Consider the following 22,420-nt stretch of genomic DNA (forward strand, 5'->3'; position numbering starts at 1 on the left):
GCCCCACGGCTCCCAGGGGCTCGCCTCTTAATTGCAACCAATTAACCCCAGCGCCGCACCGTCGCGGGGGAGCAGCTGCACCCCCACCGCCTTTCCTTCTTCTTCCTCCTCCTCCTCCTCCTCCCCCCCAGCAGCGGGGTTTCCGCCCCCCTGGCAGCGGCTGCTCCCGGCCCGCGGGGAGCCTGGGGGAGCCGCAGCGGCACCGAGAGGGGACTCGGGGCCCCAGGGAGGGCAAAGAGCCGGGGAAAGAGCCTCGGTCGGTTTGTTCCCCCTGCCGGCAGAGCGCCCCCGAGCCTCCTCCGGACCTTTGGCTGGATGGGAAGAAGGAGGATTGAGGAGCGTTGGTGGAAAGGAGAGCTGGCGGCAGACATCCATCAGACCCTGAGGACGAAGGTTTTGCCCCGCTTTGTTCCTTTCTCTCCTCCTCCTCCCTCACCTCTCCCCTGCGGTGTGCTCCTGACTGGGACCTGCTCCAAGCCGAAGCCGCACGAGCTGGTCGGCAGCTTTAACTTAGCTGGCCTGCTGGTCACTCCTTGGGTTAGATGCCAAGAGAGCACGGAAATGAAGAAAAATCAGCGCATCGCGGGAAGCCGAGAAATGGTTTTGCTTCTTTTCACCAAGATAAATGCTAAGATTCGAGTAAAATATGGGACCTTGTTCCCTGGCAAGCTGTAAAGGAGCTGAAAGAAGCACCAACAGGGCTTGTAATGACTTTTCTAGAAGTTAGGATGTCGTTACAGGCAGATTAGAAAGCCAACAAAACGGCTTGCTCTACACAAAATACTGCAGCACGGTCAGTTGTACTTGCACTGCAGGCAGGTAAAACTAAAGCTGCTCATTTGCTCTTTGTTTCCTTTGGTAGATCCCTGGCTCTGAAGAAGCTCTAAATGCAGCTTGTTAACATGGGGAACGTGGGAGCGAGCCCACAGCAAACATTGCCTACCTGTAGTTGACACAGCTTTAAGCTCATAAAGTTATGCTAACAAAGTTAACACTTTGGACATTCTGCACCCTTTTTCTTTACAGTTTAGCAATAACTTGTGCCAGGTGATGCAATTGCTACCAGGTCTCTTACAATCCAGTTGGTTTGTTCTTAGACCAGAACATTAAACCTGTTGCAAGCCTGAGCCAGGAACAAAAATAAAAAAAACAGAGCATACTGTGTACGTTTGTATCAGGAATATTGATATACGCTAAGCCATAAAAGGTGCTGAGTGCATTGATGTTTTCTGGTTCTTCAGTAACGTAGGGCCATTGTAGAAATAGGAAATAATGGAAAGGTACAGGTTGTTCCAGGCAGCTGACTTCTCCATCAAAAATCAGAGAGCTTTCTAAATGGAAGTCGAACTGCTGTGACATCTCTACAAAACTCTCCCCTCTTGAGTAGCTCTGAATACTCCGGAAATGTGGAAAGCTAAGTAGCAAGTCAATGTGTGGTTGTTTGTTTTTGTTTGTTTGGTTGGTTTCTGTCTTGTTTGAAGAAATTCTTTACTTTAGAAGGCAGTCTGAGTGTCCCAGTAAACTGAATGATGTCTGGTGGCTATTTCTCTTCTGTTTCAGTGCTTATGCTGGGTTGTTTCCTTTCGGGATAAGTTCATTTCCTGCAATTAATGAGAATTACTAGATCTGTCTGCATTTCCCTTTTTATTCATCTCAGAGGAGGGCCAAATTTTACAGGACTTGTTGTTTGTGAATTTAAAAGGCTAATATTGTAACTTGATCTTTTTTTATGGGAGTCCAAACTGCAGTCTGCAGTTACTTTCAGCCAGGTCAGGAGAGCTGATCTTTCTGCTGAAACCAAACAGTCCTTTAAGTTGTAAAATGTGCCTCTAACTGGTAGGAATGTCTGAGTGAGTTCCTCTAGGAGAAAGCTCCTGTCTCCCACCTCCTCTTGGGGCTTAAAGATCTCATGAGGAATGCTCTTTACCACTGCAACATGTTTCGTTCTGTTTTGATGTGCAACTTTTCCCTCAACTTGAGTCCATAGTTTCAGTTTGGACTGCAGTCCCTGAAGCAGGACCGCAAGGCACACAGAACTTGTTGTGAGGGGCCCTTATCTTCACTGGCCATAAGCACATTTCTTGCAGTTCTTCCTGTTAGAAGTAGTGCAGTATCCTGTTATTAAGTTTATTCTGTAAAAATACAATCTTTTCTTCTTCTCCCTGCATCAAGTGTATGTGCCTGTATTTCTATAGTAGATTAGGTCCTTGTGTTTTCTATAGTTCTGCTGAAGCACATGGTTTACTTGACCTGTTGATAACATGAAGATTTTAATGTAACAGGTACTATCTTAAGCCAGTAAGTCCACTTTTGTCCTTGTTATTTTAAAAACTTGTCATCCTTTCAACATTTACCTAGTACTGATGGTAAGTTTGATACATTCAAATCTGCCTGGCACAGTCTGAAATTTCCAGACCAGACAACTGCACATGCAGTTTATGAAGAGGGAAGGCACTACAGCATTGTGTAGGTGATGCTTCTGTTTTTGTTTTTAAAATGAATTGTAGATGAGAACTTCAGGGGTCCCAGATACCTGTAGACATGCAAAAGTGTTTGGACTCCTTGCCATCACAACTCATCAAAAAGATAAAACATTAAACTTTCATTCTGATGAGATTCTCCAGTTTGAATGAGTGGTAAGAAGAGAGTAGGTGTTACAGGCATTGAGGTTTATTAATATTAGGCTTTTTCCAAAAGTGGAAAGCAACAGCATAATCTGTTCACTTGGGAGGGAATCTAGCTTTTGAAAAACAGTAACAATAGCATTGCTGGCTGCTAGCTGTAATTTGGTTATTTCATAGACAGCAGCATATGCATGAAGCTGAAAGAAACGAGTGTCCTAGTAAAGTACATGGTTATTCATGATTTCTTTTTTTTTTTTCTCCTTAAAGTTGGAATTTCAATTTTCACACTCCTTTCTCTGATCCTTCTCAGATTAGCTGCTGAACTTCTGACTGCTTTGAACTGTGTAAGAAAGACTTAATGAAATGTCTGATAAAATACCACAGTGAAACACATGAAGTAGTGGATTTTCAAGCACCATAGTATTTCAACTTTCTCTTAGATTTCAAATGTTTGGGACTGTTGGGAGGATGAATGGCAGTATGTTTAAGCTCAAAAAATTTGTAAGTGCAGTTGAAGTACTGGCCTGGTCTGCCATGTGTTTGGAGGGTTTTTCTGTATGACATCTTGGTAGTATGACTGAAGCTTAATTTCTGAGTTTAAACAAAGCTCAGATCTTAAGGAATGGAGCCTGCTTTTATCTGTGGATATTCTGAAAAACTTTTTTTTTTTTTTTTTTTTTTTTTTTAGTGCAAGTGAGATAGCCCAGAGTAAGCCAAAGCCATTAAGTAAGTTGAGAACTGTGGTTCCTTTACATGGCTGGAGTTCTGGTAGGAGGTTCAAGTGAGTTTCAAGCTACTTTTGAGTGTACAGGAACAATGGTAACAGAAGAAAGTCTTAATTTATGGTGTTTTTCATTTGTGCATCAATGGTATACCAATGAAGATTTTTACCAATTATCATAAATCAGTAAGGGTAGCAGCTGGCAGCACTGGTCTATATGGTATAAGTGCGTGTTTAAGGTGTTGCTCCATCCACCTGACTGGTCACTGCTGAACATGAGAAAAATAAAGGATATGTTGTGTTATAAATGAAGGTACAACTCAATCTGAATTTAGTAATATTTATAAAAGGCAAGTAAACAGCGCTGGGTGTGCGGGGAGCCTACGCTCTACCAAATACACGCACACAACCATCGAACTTTCTAAATATGCAGAACATTGCTTTTACATATTCATAAGAAACCCGAGTACACCTATACATATGTACGACCCATCTCTGCTTCGTATCATAATTAGTATTTTCTCAAACACCTCCTTTTGGCATCTGCGCAGTGTTTCTTGGTGGTGGCAAACACCCAGCAACCCCCATGCCCCAACGGCCTGAGAACAAGCAACCCCAGATGGCAAGGAGTCTCCTGAATCACCCTTCTTTGCTCCCTCTAAATTCTACATTCCCGATGGCCTCATCGTTAAGAGTCTGATGTTATCACCAACCATGGGGCTTGTCAACCCCCATGGCCACACTCCCACATCTCCCCCTTCATTTTGTTGGGGGTCGTGGGGATGAAGGCTCAGGGTTCTTCATTGCCACTAGTACACAAGGTTCGCAAATGTAACAAAATGTAATTGACACTAACAGTGACACCATCTTTTCTGGCATTTTGTTAACCATTGAAACTACACTAATGATATGATTATCATATAACATTAAACAACAAATTTTAACAGTTTATCATCCATCTTCTTGACAGGGATTATTACTACATATATCACATATTGTTTATGTGCCCTTATTAGAAAATGTCTGGGTTTTACATTTTCACTGGAAATAGTAAGAGGAATTGTCTGACTTTTTGTTTTTAATGTGGCTCTGCCAGGTTGGTCTCTTACTTCCTCCATTGTGAATCCAGATGCTGTGCAAGACTGGCACTTCTGTGACAGTCTGATTAAGATTTGTCTGAAAGAAGTGAAGAGCCCTTAAATAAAGGGAAACAGTAGCTCAGTTGCTTCCAGGCTTGGCTGAGAGGAGGTCACAGAAGGGGCTGAGAATAAGAGTAACAGATCACACATTGAATCCTATGCTGTCCCTTATCATTTTAACATCTAACATTTGTGATTGCTTTCTGTGTGTTACTGGACAGCATGGTTTGTGCTTGCACAGAGGAATCAAGTGTGGATGCTTGAAGACTTTTATCACGTGTTTTAGCTCCGAGAGGAAATGCATCCTGCTATCCATATCCAAAGAGCACTGCCCTGTCACTTATCTTTGCCTTTTTCTTTGAGGTTGAGTTTGCCCATGTGGAGTAATATAATATATGGAGCAATAATTTGTGTCAAGAAGATGGTTGATATTAATAAAGAATTTTTTAAAAAGTTTTTTACAAAACTTTTCATGTTTGGAGATTGTGGTGATCACTTTAAATGCTGTGCCCTGTCTTTCTGGAGGCTTTTTGCTGAGAGATGCTGATCAATATGTTGAGCAAAGTTTGTTGAGTAGTTCCAAGACACCCGTGAGCCTCTTATGATGCTGCTGCTTTTATAGCATTTTGATGTGGTGATGGTGCAGCAGCCCACAGTGGGGTAGTTGGAGTGGGGAGGAGCGAACAGGTCAGAGATAAGCAGAAGCAGTATATGAAAGGGCAATTCTAGCAGGTGGCAGGACTAACAGTTTCTTCTCTACCGCTTTTCTGGAAATAGATGAAAAGTTTAAGTATTGGAAATGATTTTATTCTTTTTACACTATATTTTTTTTCCAGAGCTGTAGTTGCTAGTCCTCAACAGTATCTCCAAGTATCTAGGCATTTTTTGCATTCAAAGAAGTAATTTTTTTTTTTTTTTTTCCCTTGATGAACTTATGCAGAAGAACCTTATGAGGAGTTGATAGAAGAGGATGCACATCCATGGCTTTGTTTGTAGGGCTTCTCACTTTGTGTAGGTCGTCGGTGGTTGCCAAACATAACTGTGAGCCTGCTTATCCTGCTCTTGCATCGTTACACCGTCTGCCTCTCTCTCATAGGAAACCATCTCAGCATTTCAGACTGATCCTAAAAGCAGTCCTGCTGAAGTACTGAGCTGCTTTGTGCTGTGTGCTGCAGGGCAAGGCTCTTGCCTGTGCACAGATTATAACCCTGGATCAATTAATACCTGGGATCATGTAAGGAACCACAGCCTATAGCATCTCCTAATTTAACCCTGTAATTGAATCTTGTCTGGTTTCTTAAGTCTGGTTATATGGAAGCCCACGTGGTTTTATTTTGGTGCACAAAATCAGAATGCCTCTCGCACTGGTTTCCAGTTATGCATGTCCCTCTAAGCCTGATCGTGTCGCCCTTTTCTCCTGATAAGCTGAATGTGCTCATCGAGTGCTTCCTTCCAGGGAGATGGGAGAGTGGGGGCAGCCACCTCACCAGCTCTGCAGAGTGGTGTCTCCTCTGTAAATGGTGTAGCCAGTGCAGATACTTCAGAGCTCTGATCTCTTCATCTTGATTTGTTTAGTAGGATTAACTGCTCTATGTACCACTCTGTATTCCAATATAATACTTTATCTTGCAGCACTATGCTACTTCTAACTCTTTTTCAAATATACGTCATTTTTATATTACATGTAAGTGAAATCTGAATTACCTTGCTGTTTTTTTTTCCCTTATCTATGCCTATCAACATGTATTCAGCCTATTTTTACTAAAGTCTGGTCATGGTAATGCATTAGTAAATGATTATTTCTAAACTAAGAAAGTATTAAATGTAGGCATTAGATTTTTTGGGGTGTTCCCAAGGATCTTCACTCCTTCCCTTAACCTACTCTTTGCATAGTATTTTCACATGGGTTTGTAGCCACTTGCAGGTGAAGATCTAGCATAGGTAGACCAAAAACTTCAATAATTCTACCTTTAAAATGAAAATTTGTATACCATATGAAATAATCTATCAGCTTGTTAGCTTTTATAATGCTGAAATAGGTTAGTACAGAAAGTGCTTGACTTTGCTTTAATTAGAAGTCTAATCATTCATTCTCCCATGATTTTTTTCTTGTTAATGTCCATTCTTACTGCAGCTATGCACTGTGCATGTGTTTTAACATTAGATAAAAGTTTTTTATGCTAGAGACTTCTTTTTTTTTGGTACAGGATGTAGTAAGTTGGGCAATGGAGGAAGGGACAGTATAGGAGAAGCATATATTGCAGTGATAGCCTATGAAACAGTATTTAACAGTCCAGTTTGGTTGAACGAAATAAAAAGCAGTCCTTAAGGGACAGCATTCATGGCAAAGGAGTTTCGTGTTCCTGGGAATTGCAATCTCCTGGGTTAAACTAATTTAAAGTATTTAAGCACGTGTTTAATGTTTGTAAGGGAAGTGCATGGATGACCCAAGACTTAAAGTTAATTGACTGTCAAAACATGCCCTGATTTCTGTGTCAATCAGTGCTGTATTTGCTAAGTGGCTGCTGCAGCAGGTGGTGGTTGGGATTCCGGACAGTGAAATGATAAATAAATGGTATATTTCAGTATCTCTTTCCTACTTTTTTTTTTTTTTCTCCTTCTCTGTTACCCCCTGTAGGAGCTTAACCTACCTTTGTATAAGGCCCATTCACCACAGATCGGGATGTGCTGGTACTTCATTGATCTCTTGACCATCCTCAGCAACTGTTGCGGCCTTTGCCCTACAGCCCGGCACCTCGCTGCCTACTTACTGGACCTCTTAATGGATCACTACAGTATCAGTGTCAAGTAACTGTACATCTCTGCATTTGCCTGTCTTCTCCTAGCAAGTAAGTTGGCTGCTGTCTACTAAGACCTTTTTTTAAACTTTCTCTGAGCAGATGGTTGTTCTCCTTACACGTCATGTGCTGTTTTCTCTGTTAAGACTACAGCTTCTATCTACTTAGGGTAAGTGCCTAATGAAGTCCACAGAAAGGCATAAAGTAGTCTTAAATTCTGCCCAAATTGTGTTGCACATCTGCATGCTGGTGTTAATGTGCAGAGGAATTTTGGGTAACTGAAGTGTTGGATCAGTGGAAAGGGATGATGAAGATCAGGGAGTGATGGAAAGGAGGTGGCAAGACTGGGAGAGTTTGGTTCTAAGGAAAAATCAGTAGTAGAGAATAGCATGTGTAACGCAGTCTCTCCTGGAGATCTGTCCTTGTCTCTGTGCCTCTGTTATCACTGGTCATAATCAGTTCCTTGTAAATCAGAGTTTTCTTGCACAGGGGTGAAAGGAAAATTGTTTCGTGAGGATATGTTGATGATGCTGGAATGTCTATTGCTTGTTCTGGGCTCCTATCAAATAGCTGGTCATTGCTATGTAACACTGAAGATCTGGTGTTGGCATCCACTTGAAAAATGATCTTGAATATTTGTCATTAGTATTTTCTTGAAGTCTCTGCAGCTAGTGCTGTGCAAGTGGAAGGCAGTGGGGCTGGTGCCTCAAGGAATTGCCTCAAGGACTACCCTTGCAGACTTATAAGCTCTGTTTCTAGGTTACAGGGAAATCATTCTGCCATATAGGAGCCAGGCAGAGCAACACGCTATTGTTGTGGACAACAAAAGTTATGCAAACTGTAGCAGTAGAGCCTAGAAGGTGTGAGTAGTCATATTGATTAAGGTAAAAAATGCTATGAAGAGCCAGAAACCATTTCTCAAGGAAATAAGGTGATGTTATGTGCTTATTCCTCAGGATGCAGGTTTGCTACTGCTTTTCCCTGCCGGGAGTGCTCTGAAGAGCTTAATCTGCAGAGATAATGGTAAAAGACTAACAAACCATACATATGGTATATTTAAGCATTGTTCACTCACGAGAAAAAGGTGGTGAATTATATGGAGCAGTTCCTGGTTCATATTACAGAAAAGGCCAATATTAAAATCAGAACTAAGAATAGAAATGGTTTCTGTAGGTATAGTTTTGCTTCAGCCTACATGAGCCCTGGGTAGAGCTGTTGCAGTTCTGCTGATCTGAACATTTTATGAGCTCCTTTGGAAAAGTAAATTGGCAGAAAACTATCCCAGCTGAGGAGGTGTTTTCTTTCTGTTTACCAAAGATTTTTCTTCACTCTCCTGAGGGGTCAGACAAGCTTCATGCCCTTGCAAAGGAGGGGAGAGGGACTAAGGCTGACCTTAAAATTGTTAGGAAACTGCACCCTTTATTTCAAATGCAGCAGAATGAAATACCAGGTTCAGGTAGCCTGAAGACTGAAGTCTGTTCAGAAATGCACTCCTTAGCTTTTAGGCTTTCTGATAGATTTTTTTTGTATGTGTGTGGGTGTTTGTGTAACATCATAACTGCAAGAAGCCTCATAGCATTACTGCTTCCCCCCCCCAAGGGGTGAAAGTGACCTTCAGGAATAGAGAATAAGATTTTCTTTAAATCTGACAATTTCAAGTATACTCCTCTTCCATTTTTTCCCAGCATAAAATTGATGCTTCAATGGTTCTTATTAATTTATTTATTTTTTCCTCATTTGATTTAGAGGAAGAATTTATAGCTATAACTTACATTTGCAGTGCTATGCAGACAGGATAGAAGTGATACCTTCAAACTTTGTATGAGTTGTCAGAATTGGTATAATGGTAGGATCTTGGGCAGAAGTTTCCTTTATGAGATTGGGAGGGCTGGACTCCTATAGCTTCCAGGATTTAAAAAAAAATAATAATAAGAAGAAAAAAAGCTTTTGAGGCTGTTCTTATGTAAATGAATAAAGTCAAATGCAACTCTATATCACTTCTAAGCAACTGTGAAAAAAAGGAAAGCTTGCAAACTGCCCTGTGATAGCACTAGAGGGAAATGTTTTGCAAATTCTGCTTTATTATTTTTTTTAAGGCAATTTGATTAAAAGAGCAGGTCTGGGTCTAGTGAGCTAATGAATATGAGAATCTTTCTACAGTTGACACTAGTGTATGCAGCAGCATTCATACATCTGGATCTGGAATAAAATCATGCCTTATAGGAAAAGATCTATTATTGTAAGGTAGCTTTCCTACCAATATGTAGAAGCACAATACTGAAAGTTGAACCAAAACAGCTTTGCACAAAACGAATGCCTAAATAATTTCTATAGATAAGGTTTTATATGCTAGTGTTCAGTCTGGAGACTTTGGGGAGCATAGCAAACGCTGTTGTTTACAGTTAGGGCCATCCTAATGTGTAGTAAGGACCTTCTTTTCTGGTATGTGTAGCTTGATCTGATGCAAGTCAAGTCAGGAAAAGTTATTTGACACTAAGTGGGGGTTCCTGGATTTAGCTTGTTATTTTCACAGAATCACAGAATTTCTAGGTTGGAAGAGACCTCAAGATCATCGAGTCCAACCTCTGACCTAACAGTCCCCACTAAACCATATCCCTAAGCTCTACATCTAAACATCTTTTAAAGACTTCCAGGGATGGTGACTCCACCACCTCCACGGGCAGCCTGTTCCAGTGTCTAACAACCCTTTCGGTAAAGAAGTTCTTCCTAACATCTAACCTAAAACTCCCCTGGTGCAACTTAAGCCCATTCCCCCTTGTCCTGTCACCAGGCACGTGGGAGAACAGACCAACCCCCACCTCTCTACAGCCTCCTTTAAGGTATCTGTAAAGAGCAATAAGGTCACCCCTGAGCCTCCTCTTCTCCAGGCTGAACAAGCCCAGCTCCCTCAGCCGCTCCTCGTAGGACTTGTTCTCCAGGCCCCTCACCAGCTTCGTCGCCCTTCTCTGGACCCGCTCAAGCACCTCGATGTCCTTCTTGTAGCGAGGGGCCCAAAACTGAACACAGTACTCGAGGTGCGGCCTCACCAGAGCTGAGTACAGGGGGACCATCACCTCCCTAGCCCTGCTAGCCACACTGTTTCTGATACAAGCCAGGATGCTGTTGGCCTTCTTGGCCACCTGAGCACACTGCTGGCTCATATTCAGCCAACTATCAACCATCACTCCCAGGTCCTTCTCTGCCTGGCAGCTCTCCAACCACTCATCTCCCAGCCTGTAGCTCTGCTTGGGGTTATTGCACCCCAGGTGCAGGACCTGGCACTTGGCCTTGTTGAACTTCATGCAGCTGACCTCAGCCCATCGGTGCAGCCTATCCAGATCCTCCTGCAGAGCTTTCCTACCCTCGAGCAGATCGACACACGCACCTAACTTGGTGTCAATTTCAAAATTATATGAAATTGAAGAAATCTTGTAATATGATTTTTCACTTTAGCTTTGTACTAAAAGACTCGGAGTATTGACCAGAAGTCACCTGAAGTGTCTTGCTGTAGTGAAGAAGACTAAAACTGGTTCCTTGCCAGTTACTGCAAATGCAGCAATTAGAACTTCCTGCAAAACATTACTGTAGGAATTGCATCATTTTTCAGCAAAGAATTGCAGTGAAAGTGCTTTTCTGTCTGTGTAGCAAGACTTTGTACTTATTAAAAATATGTATATGACTTTAGAGAAACAAAAACTTCAGCTTTATGAAGTTTTCAGTCAGCAATTTTTCAAAATGCTGTTGTTTACTCCATCAAGATGAATGTTTAACACAGAATATCTTTCAATAAGCATTACAAACATGTTTTGAGAAAGCAATCAGGAGTCAAAAACAAACTTCCTTAGGAAAAAAAGCAAGAGGTTAAGGGTAGTGTGCAGACCACAAGCAAGATGAGGTCTGGTTAGAGGTAAGAATTCTTACAAGTAAGTGGGGGGATAGTTTATGTTTTTTTTTGAGAGGGTTGGGAGGGGTCAATAGGGAAGCTTTTGGGGACACAGCTTTTGAGGTGGAAGCAATAAAATTCTAAGCTAAATGTTAGTTGAGTATGTTTGGGTAAGCTCAGAGAAATTGTTGATAACTTCTATTTAGTTTGAAGTTTGCTTCTATCTCAGATCTAAAAGAGCTCAAAAACTTGTTTTTTTTTTTTTTTTTACCCTCCACCTACAAACTTTGCTGTCACACATCTTTGAGCTAACAACAGCAGTGCTCTTATGACAGAGATTGCAGCATTTCCATGGTTGTCTGTAAGTGAGCTGGAGTTATCTTCTCCCTCTGAGTTCTAGATAAGCATTTTGACTGGCTCATCAGTTTCCCCAGACAGGGAAACTGGATGATGATAGTGCTTCCCTTGACAGTAATAACTGCAGAGGAGATGAGGGAGTGGGAAGATAACACTGTTGCAGACAAATTGTGCTGGTAGCCAAATAATGTTCAGCCTGGACTTGCTGCAGTTGAGACGAACGTGGGTGTGCATTCCCTGAATCACCCAGCCATTCTCTAGCTGGAAGATGTATGTTTCTTCTGCGATGTATGCACTGAGTGATAATTGGAGAAGGAAATTCCTCCCAGATAGTTTAGCCCCTCAGAACAGCTATAAATGCTTTGAAGTTTACTAATGTCATCAACACTTATTTCCTCTGAATCAGTTCTGAAAAAGAATGATAATTGTTCACCGAAATCTAGAGGTGAACTGAAAGCTAGTGGGGGAGGGAAGGAAATATCACCTGAAAAACTGATGTCACGGGTACTTTATTGTTTAAAATAGATGTTTTTTTTCCTTCACTTGCATTAAAGGAAATGTTATGCTCCAAACCAGAATCATAAGCTAAACATGCTTTTGTAACATAGTCAGACCTAGTCCACATGGACATTTTGACTAGGTACGTGGCTGGAAGGCAGAGGACCTCCTGTCCTGTTCCAGGTGGGCTAATGGAAAAGGTTGTAGGTTCCTGCTGCTGCAAGAAGATCATCAATGACATTCAGCAGTTAAAACTGCTCAAGAAACTTCATGTGTCCCTGCTTGATGCAGACTAGTGACTACTCAGGTTGACTGCTTTGCTGGTAAACCAGGGAGATGGTGGCTTTTGGTAGGTGGCAGTGCTGTGCAGCTAGGACTGGTGGTCTTCTGGCAAGACAGCTGGTTTTGGAGCAGGATGATTACCAACCAGTACACCTGCACAGAAGCCAGGATCCTTGTCTCAGCACTCAGCCATGGATACATGCTCAATTCGGAAACAGATAAGATGGCTGAAAAGTGTTATTACTTTCCTTGCCTTCCTGTAGTGTACTCTCCACCTCTCCCACCAGTGTTTTGAGTAATCTCTGGTTTTCTCCAGACAAAATCAGCTGGCATTTAAATAGTTTCTGTAAGTGGATTGATTTTAAATAAGTTACATGTTTAAGTAAATGTTAAGTAACATTTTGGCTGGAGAGAATTGAGGAACTCATATCTTATCCCATGTCCCCAGCAGATGGGGGGAAGGCAGTCCCTTGCAGAGGGGCACTGCTGAGCAGCAGCAGGTTGTAATGCTACAGACTGCATCTTAATCAGGCAATTTATTACAGAAAATGGGCGTGATATTTTTAAGGTGCTCTAGCTCTGTTGGATAAAGATTGTGTAAGGATGTCCCATCTGCTGTAGTGCTGCTTGCCTTAAATTGCCTGCTGAAAGCTGTTCAAACCAGCTGCCCCAAAGTAGATGAGATGTGCTGATACAAACTGTTCAGCTGGTCCAGCTGCAGGAGAAGTACACTCTGGGGAGACAGCAAGCACCTGGGCAGTATGTTTTAAACCACCACAACTGTTTCTCCTGTGAGTTGGTTGTTGTTGCAATGTTATGGTGTATAACTATAGTTCAAGCAGTACATCTTTTGCCTGTTGCTGTAAAATCATAGCTGCATCTTAAAGATGCTTCTTTCTTCCCTGATGAGCTAACCCTCTTCATTAGCAGGTGCTTCAGCAGCTGATAAAAGCACCAGCTTGCTCTCTCTGAGCCATTCAAGTGCATTGAATGTTCCAGCAATTCTAGTTCTTACAGGCCCCTCTTGCTCGAGGGTTCTGCTGCTACAGAGACACACTAACAGTTTTTACATTTAAGTATTGTTGTAAGCAAAACTTTAACACATCCAGTGCTGCATTGCTTTACAGAGCACTGTGTTAATTTTCTTGTGGTTGTCTTTATTTTGCCCAATTCCTTAATATGCCAGTGGATTCTTAATAGCTGAGTTAGTACAGTAAAGAAATTAGAGCAAGAAAAGATGTTAGTCCTAACTGAGCTGAATTTAGGGCATGGATAATTGTTTATTACCTAATTCCCTGTTGCCTGTGTAAAACCATCAGCAGTCAGTTTTCCCATTGGCCTGTGCTTTGTGATCCATTCTTCATTTACTGTCCTGCTTTCATGAGCAGGTAGCTCTTCTGACAAAGGCAGCTGAGCAAGACAATAGTGTGTGTCGGTCCAGGATATGGAGTTGTGCTTATAAAACTTGCTTATAACGTTATACATCTTTCATTTACCTGGTGATATAACATGGGCAGAATATTTTCTTATATATTAAACTTTACTAGTAAGGTATTAGAAACTCAGGTACAGTAAGCACTGTGGTTTGCATGTGTGCTAGGTATTGTACAGACCATTGAATAATCCATGACTGCTGGCTTTGCAGGACACTACAGAAAAAGGAATTCAACATGGTATCTCTAAACAGCCTGCCTCTTTCCTCTCTTGCTTAGAGAACCATTAGAAACTGTATTTGTCTAGGAGTGGCATGGGAGAGAGTGTCAGAAGTTTGTTGTGGTGACTTCTGGACCGAGATAGGAATAATAATAACAATAAAAAACGGTGTCAGTAGCCACAGGTCTGGATTTTATGTTGGGCTTGACCTGTCTATCCTTTTTTTGGGATCGATTTTAATTGTTTATGGGACAAAGAATACTTGCATTTTAATTTCTCCTTAAATTGGCAGTCCTTTTTTTGTTGCTCGGCTTTCTCAAGGACCCTGGGGTACCTAGTGACTTTTACCTCCTACAGTGGATGAATTGATACTTCAGGGTACGCTTGACAGCAGTGATGCTGCAGTGGCTGCTGTTATCTAACATTAAAACTAAGAACTAGTGTTGAAAAGCAGGAGGGGAAAAAAAAAAGATCTAAATCACTAAATTTACTGTTGTCCATTAATTTTAACTTTGACTTGACCAAGTTCATTTTGCTTTTAAACAGCTTTGCCCTGTGTCAGTATCGTAGCTTTCCAATGCTACTATGCTGATAGTCAGCTCTCTCTGTTCTCCAGACTAGTCTGACATCTTGAAATTTCCAAGGTTTAGTGGGAAGTAAGAAGGAACTGTAACTTACAGAAGTCAGAATAACAGATCCTTGGTTTCCTCGGCATAAAGCAGTTTCTCCTACTTCTGCTACCATGATCCTTAAACTTCTGTATCAGGGTTAACTTCTCAATTTTAATTTTTCTTAAATAGTTCTAAATTCAGGTTTACCAAAGGGATTCACGAATGTGTGTATACAGACTTCTAAATTTTAAAGTTTTTTTTTTTTTTTTTCTCCACTGATAGAACAGGAAAGAACTGTTTATTCCATATAATGGATGAATTTTATATTTAATTGTTACTGTTAAGGCCTTCTGTGGTGGAGTCTATTACACTTTTAATGCATTCCATATCTATGATATCTGAGCAGGCTCAAAGATAGAAATACATTTTTAAGTGTTGAAAAAAATAGTTAAACTGCTAATAGTACAGAAAATTGTCAGGCTTTTAAGACACTGGAGACATTTTGTTGGATAGAATTGTTATCCTAAATGGATATCAAGATCTTTTAATGTAATTTTCTGGTACAATACTGGTTTTAATTGGTTTGAGATTTGACAAGAATATTCTGAAGCCATATGTCATGCTAATATCTCATCAATTAATCTGTCTCAGTAAAAGAGGACTCTTGTATAGGCAATGGGAGGATCACTGAAGCAACAGTCATTTGTGGAATGCTTCCAGGAACAAAGAGAAATAACTCCAAAATACTTATTTAGGTGCATTGCTATTTAAAGAATGGGTTTGGATTTTGCAGCAAGGATGTTACTTAATTGGTACTGGAAAGTGACAATTGCTTCTTGCTAGTTTTTGAACAAAGCAGGGCTGGAGATATGTCATTTTTGGCTTGGTAACAGTGAGTATTTTAAAAGATGTGCTTTCTTATGTTTGCAGCAAAGTAACACCTTGCTTTATTACTGATAGGTACAATCCTAGGGGCATCAGATCTACTATGGATACACACACACATAAATAGATTTTTAAAGAAGGGTAAATAGAGTGAGATCCTGTTTTTCTGTACACAGTGACAATACTTTAGCTGCTTGTGAAAAACTGAGTCATTTTAGAGACTGCTATGGTCTCAATAGGCTGGAAATGCAATTTAGAAAAAGGTACAGCTTTGTTCAGCTATCTTGACTCTGAAAATATATGTTCTCTGCTAATCCCATATGAATTATTTATGTTAATCACTTAGTTAGAGTGCACTTCTCTTAGCCTTTCAGTGACTCTAGCTAATGAGGCCCTCCAAGACAAGAAGGAACAAAGAGAAATTCTGAAGCAGCAAGGGCAAAGGTGGTGTTGCCAGAGGGTTTTTAATGTCTTCCTTTTTGTAGTGTGTGCATTTAGCTTCCATACCCAAAGGACAGTATTCATACCCAAAGGAGCTTTTTTTGCTCACTATTAGATCTTCCTTGTTCTATTTTCCCCACACTGTCTTCTTCGTACTTGACAGAATGCCTTTCAGCAAACCGCTTCCAGTTATTGTCAAAAAAAACTGGCTTCAAAAGCGACTTGAGGAGGAGAGATGCTTTGACAGAATTGCTATTGTAAGCAAGTAACTGGGATTTGAGATTACTGGTGTTTTTGTTTTAGTTTTAAAATGGCATTCAGTGGGCAGCTTGAGAAGAAGGGACAGTAACTTTTATGTCACCCTTGTCCCCCAAGTAATTTTAATGGAGGAATGCATAAGGGGAATGTGGCACCCAGGTTACCTTGGTATGAAGGCCTCTTCAACAGCATTGTGAAACAAGGGTAGAAACTAACGTACTTCTATAATTTAGTATCAAAAGCTGCTCATTGCATTCTGTTTCGGGCATATTTTCATAATTTATAATTTCTTGTAGCATAGCAGAGTCTGGTTCTCTCTCCAGGTAAGTAGAGATCCATAAGCTTGTTTGTGCCTAAAGTGAAAAGACAGAAATGGCTTCTCCTGCTGTGGATTACAATTTATGTAGAGGCTGAGAGAAGCCAAGCAGTATCTCTGCTTTGCTGGGAATGGGTGGCCTTGCTGTTGTGAGCCGGCTGAAACATCAAATTACTAATTCTGCAAATCTGTTGCTGCACGCCACTCTAGTGCACTAACGTGGCATTTGGCAGGGCAGTGTCAATTCTATTCTAGAGATAATGTAAGGGAAAGGCAGGGCAATCTAATGGCTTGCTTCTGGCCATCTCACAATCAACCTGAGATGTTGTTAAAGGAGCTTATGTTATAGCAGGAAAAATGTCTCCTTTGCAAATGACCGGAAATGACACAGCAGCCGTCTCAGGAAGAATGAATATGAATTTACCCATCAAGAATAAGGAAAATTAGAAGATTACAACTTAAGTCTCAAAGATTTCCACACTAAAATGCTTTCTACTTCTTAAAGAGTTTCCCTCTTACGGTGGACATTCACAGAAACTACATATAGTTGGAACATGTAATCTTTAATAAGCAAAAAGCAGATGAACATTTTAATGGGAAATAAATTTGGGCTACTCAGTTTCAAAACTGTACCTGTTTTCTAAGAACTAATTCTGTAAACTTACTAAGATCCATAACACTACAGTTATGAGTCTTATGAATTTCTTGTGCTGTTTCAGTTCTGCTATTCATCCTAATGAATTAATCTTGGTTTTGGGATCAACACTATATAAGCCAAAAAAAAAAATAAATAAAAAGGATATAGGAAGATACTGACCACTGTTGACCTTTTTCTACTCATGTCACTTCACTTATCTATCCCTCTTGCTTTTAAAAAACTTATGTTTAATTTTTTTTATCCCTCTTTTTTTAATATATATTTTTTAAATTTATTAAAGCACCTTTTACTGTTAGACTTTCTGTCTGGGGGAGTGCTCTTTGGCTTTTGAGTACTCAATCATAACAGTAAGTCTTTTCTGAAAACTCTCTCTTTTGATAGGTAAATTTGAAGAAAAAGAAGATAAAGTTCCAAAGTTGGAGCACTTAAATAACCTAGCATACATGTGCAATGTGAACGTGGTATTGAGTAAGAAAAATTTGCTTAGAATGGAAATGCTGCTTTTGGAAAACTTCAGCTGGAATCTTTGTCTACCCACGCCACCACACTACATTGACTACTACCTCGATGTGTCCATTGGTGAGAATGACCTTTGTGACGGCTGGCCAACCAACTCAGTGACGGAAGTCAAAACTTTCATGGAGAAATATTACTCCTTGATTTCTCAGTGCAAGGTAAGAGGTTTCGGTGACTGATCATCCAAATGATTATCAAAAATGTGAATGTTTCTTCTTAGTATCTTACAGGAATTACCCTTGTTCCTCTTAGCTACACACATTAATATTCCACAAATACCTACATAAATTATGTTAAGATGGTTGTGGACTTCAAGATTCTGTAATCTTCCCTAATCAATCCATCAGTAGAACATACTTGGGATGAAAAATTATTCACAACACATGTTGTTAGGATGTGAAGATCCCACCAGGATAATTGGAAGTGAACTGTTCACAGTTCATTTATTGTATATATCTGTGGCCAAAAAGCTGATGTTGCTTGACCGGTGAAAACTTTGGGATATAGACAAGCTCTGTGAACTTACCTTGTCAATAAATCTAACTTCCAATTTGTTTCAGATATTTTGAGAATGACAAAGAAATCAATAACATAAAGAAGCAAGTAACAATCCAACATCAACAACAAGAAGGAATGGAAAATCTGAGCCATCAAGCCAATACTCAGGTTCTATTTCAGCAACCTAGTTACTAACCTTTAGCTCAGCATTCGGCTACTCTTGCCAGTTGCCAGTGTAAGATTTATGCTCTACTTACCGTAACTCCTTACAGGTGCACAGGCCTAGTGGTCTGCTTGCTGGGAGTGCTGACAGCTCATTGCACTCCTGCACTGCTTTTCAGGCCAGCCTTCAGCTGTCTGCTCAGACTCTGCACATCCAAAAGCCTCTTGCTATACAGGTGACCTTAGGAACAGAGCCCAGCCACTGCAGTTCCATGGTTTGTGGTAGCGGTTATTTTACAGGTTATCACTCATATGCAGCTGGGTGTTTTGATGGATGAGTATCTGAGCTGGAGGACCATGATGGTGGGAATGACAAACTCCCAACCAACCCTGAATGTGTGCAGGACTTGCTGCTCCACCTCGATTCATACAAGTCCATGGGTCCAGATGGGATCCATCCCAGGGTGCTTAAAGAGCTGGCTGATGTCATCACAGGACCTCTCTCAATTATTTATCAATGGTCTTGGGAATCTGGAGAGGTCCCAGTAGACTGGAAACTGGCAAATGTTGTGCCTATTTTCAAGAAGGGTAAGGAAGAAGACCCTAGCAATTACAGGCCTATCAGTCTCATGTAAGTGCTTGGTAAAATTATGGAGAAGATGATCCTTGAAGTTATTGAGGTGCCCCTGGGGGACATTGCAGTCACTGGTTCCAGCCAACATGGGTTCATGAGGGGTAGGTGCTGCCTAACAAATTTGATTTCCTTTTATGATAAGGAAACCCATCTAGTTGACCAAGGGAAACCAGATGATGTGATCTTTTTGGACTTCAACAAGGCTTTTGACACGGTTTCCCATAGGATCCTACTGGACAAAATGTCCAGCATAAAACTTAGCAAAAACATCATATGATGGGTGAGCAATTGGCTGATGGGCAGGGCTCAAAGGGTTGCGGTAAGTGGGGCCACATCTGGATGGCGGATGGTCACTAGTGGGGTCCCTCAAGGCTCCATTTTAGGACCAGTCCTCTTCAATGTAAATGATTTGGATGTAGGACTAGAAGGTGTTTTGAGCAAATTTACCAATGACACCAAACGTGGAGGAGTTGTGGACTCTGAGGGTCCAAGGAAAGGCCTTGCAGAGAGACCTGGACAGATTGGAGAGCTGGGTGATCACCAACTGCATGAAGTTTAACAAAAGCAAGTGCCAGGTCCTGCACCTGGGATGGGGTAACCCTGGCTTTACGTACAGATTGGGCGACGAGACGCTGGAGAGCAGCCCTGCAGAAAGGAAACTGGGGGTTGTGGTTGACAGCAAGTTGAATATGAGCCAGCTGTGTGCCCTGGCAGCCAGGAAGGCCAACCGTATCCTGGGGTGCATCAAGCACAGCATCGCTAGGCGGTTGAGGGAGGTGATTGTCCTGCTCTAATCTGCGCTAGTGCGGCCTCACCTCGAGTACTGTGTGCAGTTCTGGGCACCACGGTACAAGAAGGACATTGAACTGTTGGAGAGTGTCCAGAGGAGGGCGACAAAGATGGTGAAGGGCCTAGAGGGGAAGACGTATGAGGAGTGGCTGAGGTCGTAGGGCCTGTTCAGCCTGGAGAAGAGGAGGCTGAGGGGAGACCTCATCGCAGTCTACAACTTCCTCCTGAGGGGGAGTGGAGATGCAGGTGACCTATTCTCTGTAATCACCAGTGATAGGACCCGCGGGAATGGTGTTAAGCTGAGGCAGGGGAAGGTTAGGCTGGACAGCAGGAAGAGGTCCTTCACCGAGCGAGTGGTTGCACATTGGAACAGGCTCCGCAGGGATGTAGTCACTGCACCAAGCCTGTCTGAATTTAAGAAGCGATTGGACTGTGCACTTAGTCGCATGGTCTAAACTTCTGGGTAGACCTGTGCGGTGCCAGGAGTTGGACTTGATCATCCTTATGGGTCCCTTCCAACTCGGGATATTCTATGATTCTATATATTGGTGGGGGGAAAAGGTGATATGAATAAAAGCTGAAGAAAAGACACTGTGTATGATCCATGATGCCTATCTGAAAGAGAACGATGAAGGAACAGAATCTTTATGACTTGCTCATCCACAGGACATCAGTGTGGATCCACTGATCACTGGAACCTGCCAAGGATTGTACCTTTCTCTCATAATGAGCAAGAAACAGAAATGCAGTAACGTATCTCATTTAATCACCTTGAAAGGGATGTGAATAGAAACCCCGTGAATGTTACTACCATCTAGTCTTCATTTACAGAATCACAGAGTTGTCTAGGTTGGGAGAGACCTCCAAGATCACCTAGTCCAACCTCTGACCTAACACTAACAACTCCTCCACTAAACCATATCACTAAGCTTTATATCTAAACATCTTTTAAAGACCTCCAGGGATGGTGACTCCACCACTTCCCTGGGCAGACCATTCCAATGTCTAACACCTCTTTCAGTAAAAAAGTTCTTCCTAATATCCAACCTAAACCTCCCCTGGTGCAACGTTAGCCTGTTCCCCCTCGTCCTGTCGCCAGGCACACAGAATAGACCAATCCCCACCTTGCGACAGCCTCCTTTAATATACCTATGGAGAGCAGTAAGTGACTCAGAGTTGGCTGAAATCTGTTGACTCAGATTTAGTGACTCAGAGTTGGATGAAAGCTCATGTCGAAGTGTTATTTCAGGCTGGAATTGTTTGTTGGCTAAGTAGCAGTGTACTTAGAGAATGTTGTTGAAAACATGGAGTGTTCTCTCTCTCCCTCTCCTAGGGACATCTCTTTTGAACAGTGGAAGCTTCTACTAAATGTATACTGAAATGGTTATCACTTAAATGTGAATGCTCTTTGTTTGCAGAATGCAAACAAAGCATTTGAATGCAGAAACTGATGTGTCGCGTTCCATTTTCTTTGACCTGGAGTGATAGTTCAGGAGTGAACTAGTGAGAGTTCATGCTTTATAGAAAAAGGAAAAAAAAAGGCTGGAAGACTATCAAATAATTCTTGACATAAATTTCTCTTGGAATCTAGATGTAGTTCTACTGAACAGAACACTGCTTTGTATGCCTTTATTAAAAAAAATAAAAAAATCTCTTTAACATGCTGCTGCTTTTTTTTTTTTTTTTTTAATACTATCTTGGCACTCTCTTGAAAATGTAGCTGGTAAATTACATGTTGTTTCTTTACATTGAGACTCATCTATTGTCAAATATCCAAAGGTTTCCTTTTCAGCTGGGACCAGAGATGTCGTCTTCAAAGATTGTATAGGCTTTTTTTTTTCTCTCTCTAACTGAAGTGTAGATATTTACAAAAAACAGACTTCTGCAAATGTGAAACTTTAGTTTTGATTTGCAACCACTGTCATGTGTTTCTTTGAAGGCAGTACTGTTGGTTTGTCTTTTTTTCTTAAGGCTCTCAGGACAGCAGTACAGGTAATGTGCAATATGCTTTTACTGACATGGAACAATTTTTCAAAGTCATGTGTCAGTGCTGTTTTAAATTATATTTTTAGAGAATTGTTTTTAAAGGGTGTTTTAGGGTGGAGGGGAAAAGATTAGCCTGCATGCTAATGTGTGTTTAACTGTCTTCTGAGAATGCAGTGTTTGGTATCGGGTTAATAACTTCCTGCATTGATCAGGCTAGAGGAATCGTTACGTATTTAAAAAAAAAAAAAAAAAAAAAAAAAACAACAAAAAAAAAACAATCGTAAATGGAGAAGCAGTACTATTCAGAAATGGCTCTAGAAGCTTAGATAACTTGGTTCATCTTCTATTCTGTTGGATTTGTATTTGTATTAAACTTTATTTTTAGAAGACTAATGTATTTTTTGTTACAATTTGTCATTAACAAACAACATATATCTGGCAGTACAGTTGTACGTGTTTTCTTTGCTTTATCACCCTTCTAATTCAGGTCATGTGTGCTGTTATATTTTGGACTGCCATCATGCTTAATTGTGAAAATACTTGCAAAGTTTTCAGTGAAAGCTTACGATAAACAAGCATATATACCTGAAGTGCCCTTCATTTTTTAGTATTTTCTCTTAAGCTTTTAAGAGATAACAAAAAATACATGTCTATACCTTAAAAATTGATCTGAACACTCATAATGTTTTACAGAACAGTGGTAGGACAAAT

General features: G+C 41.0%; 1 protein-coding gene across 1 annotated transcript; it reads left to right on the plus strand.

Moving 5' to 3' along the window:
* The first annotated feature begins 43 nt into the window (after positions 1 to 43).
* On the plus strand, positions 44 to 21,384 carry CCNJL (cyclin J like). The gene is given in 4 exon segments (XM_068698224.1): positions 44 to 393; positions 7,123 to 7,333; positions 17,506 to 17,798; positions 18,201 to 21,384. Coding segments are annotated over 4 exon segments (591 nt in total). The 5' UTR covers positions 44 to 315; the 3' UTR covers positions 18,210 to 21,384.
* The last annotated feature ends 1,036 nt before the right edge of the window (positions 21,385 to 22,420 follow it).

Source organism: Anas acuta, chromosome 14, assembly GCF_963932015.1.
Source record: "Anas acuta chromosome 14, bAnaAcu1.1, whole genome shotgun sequence".
Lineage (NCBI taxonomy): Eukaryota > Metazoa > Chordata > Aves > Anseriformes > Anatidae > Anas > Anas acuta.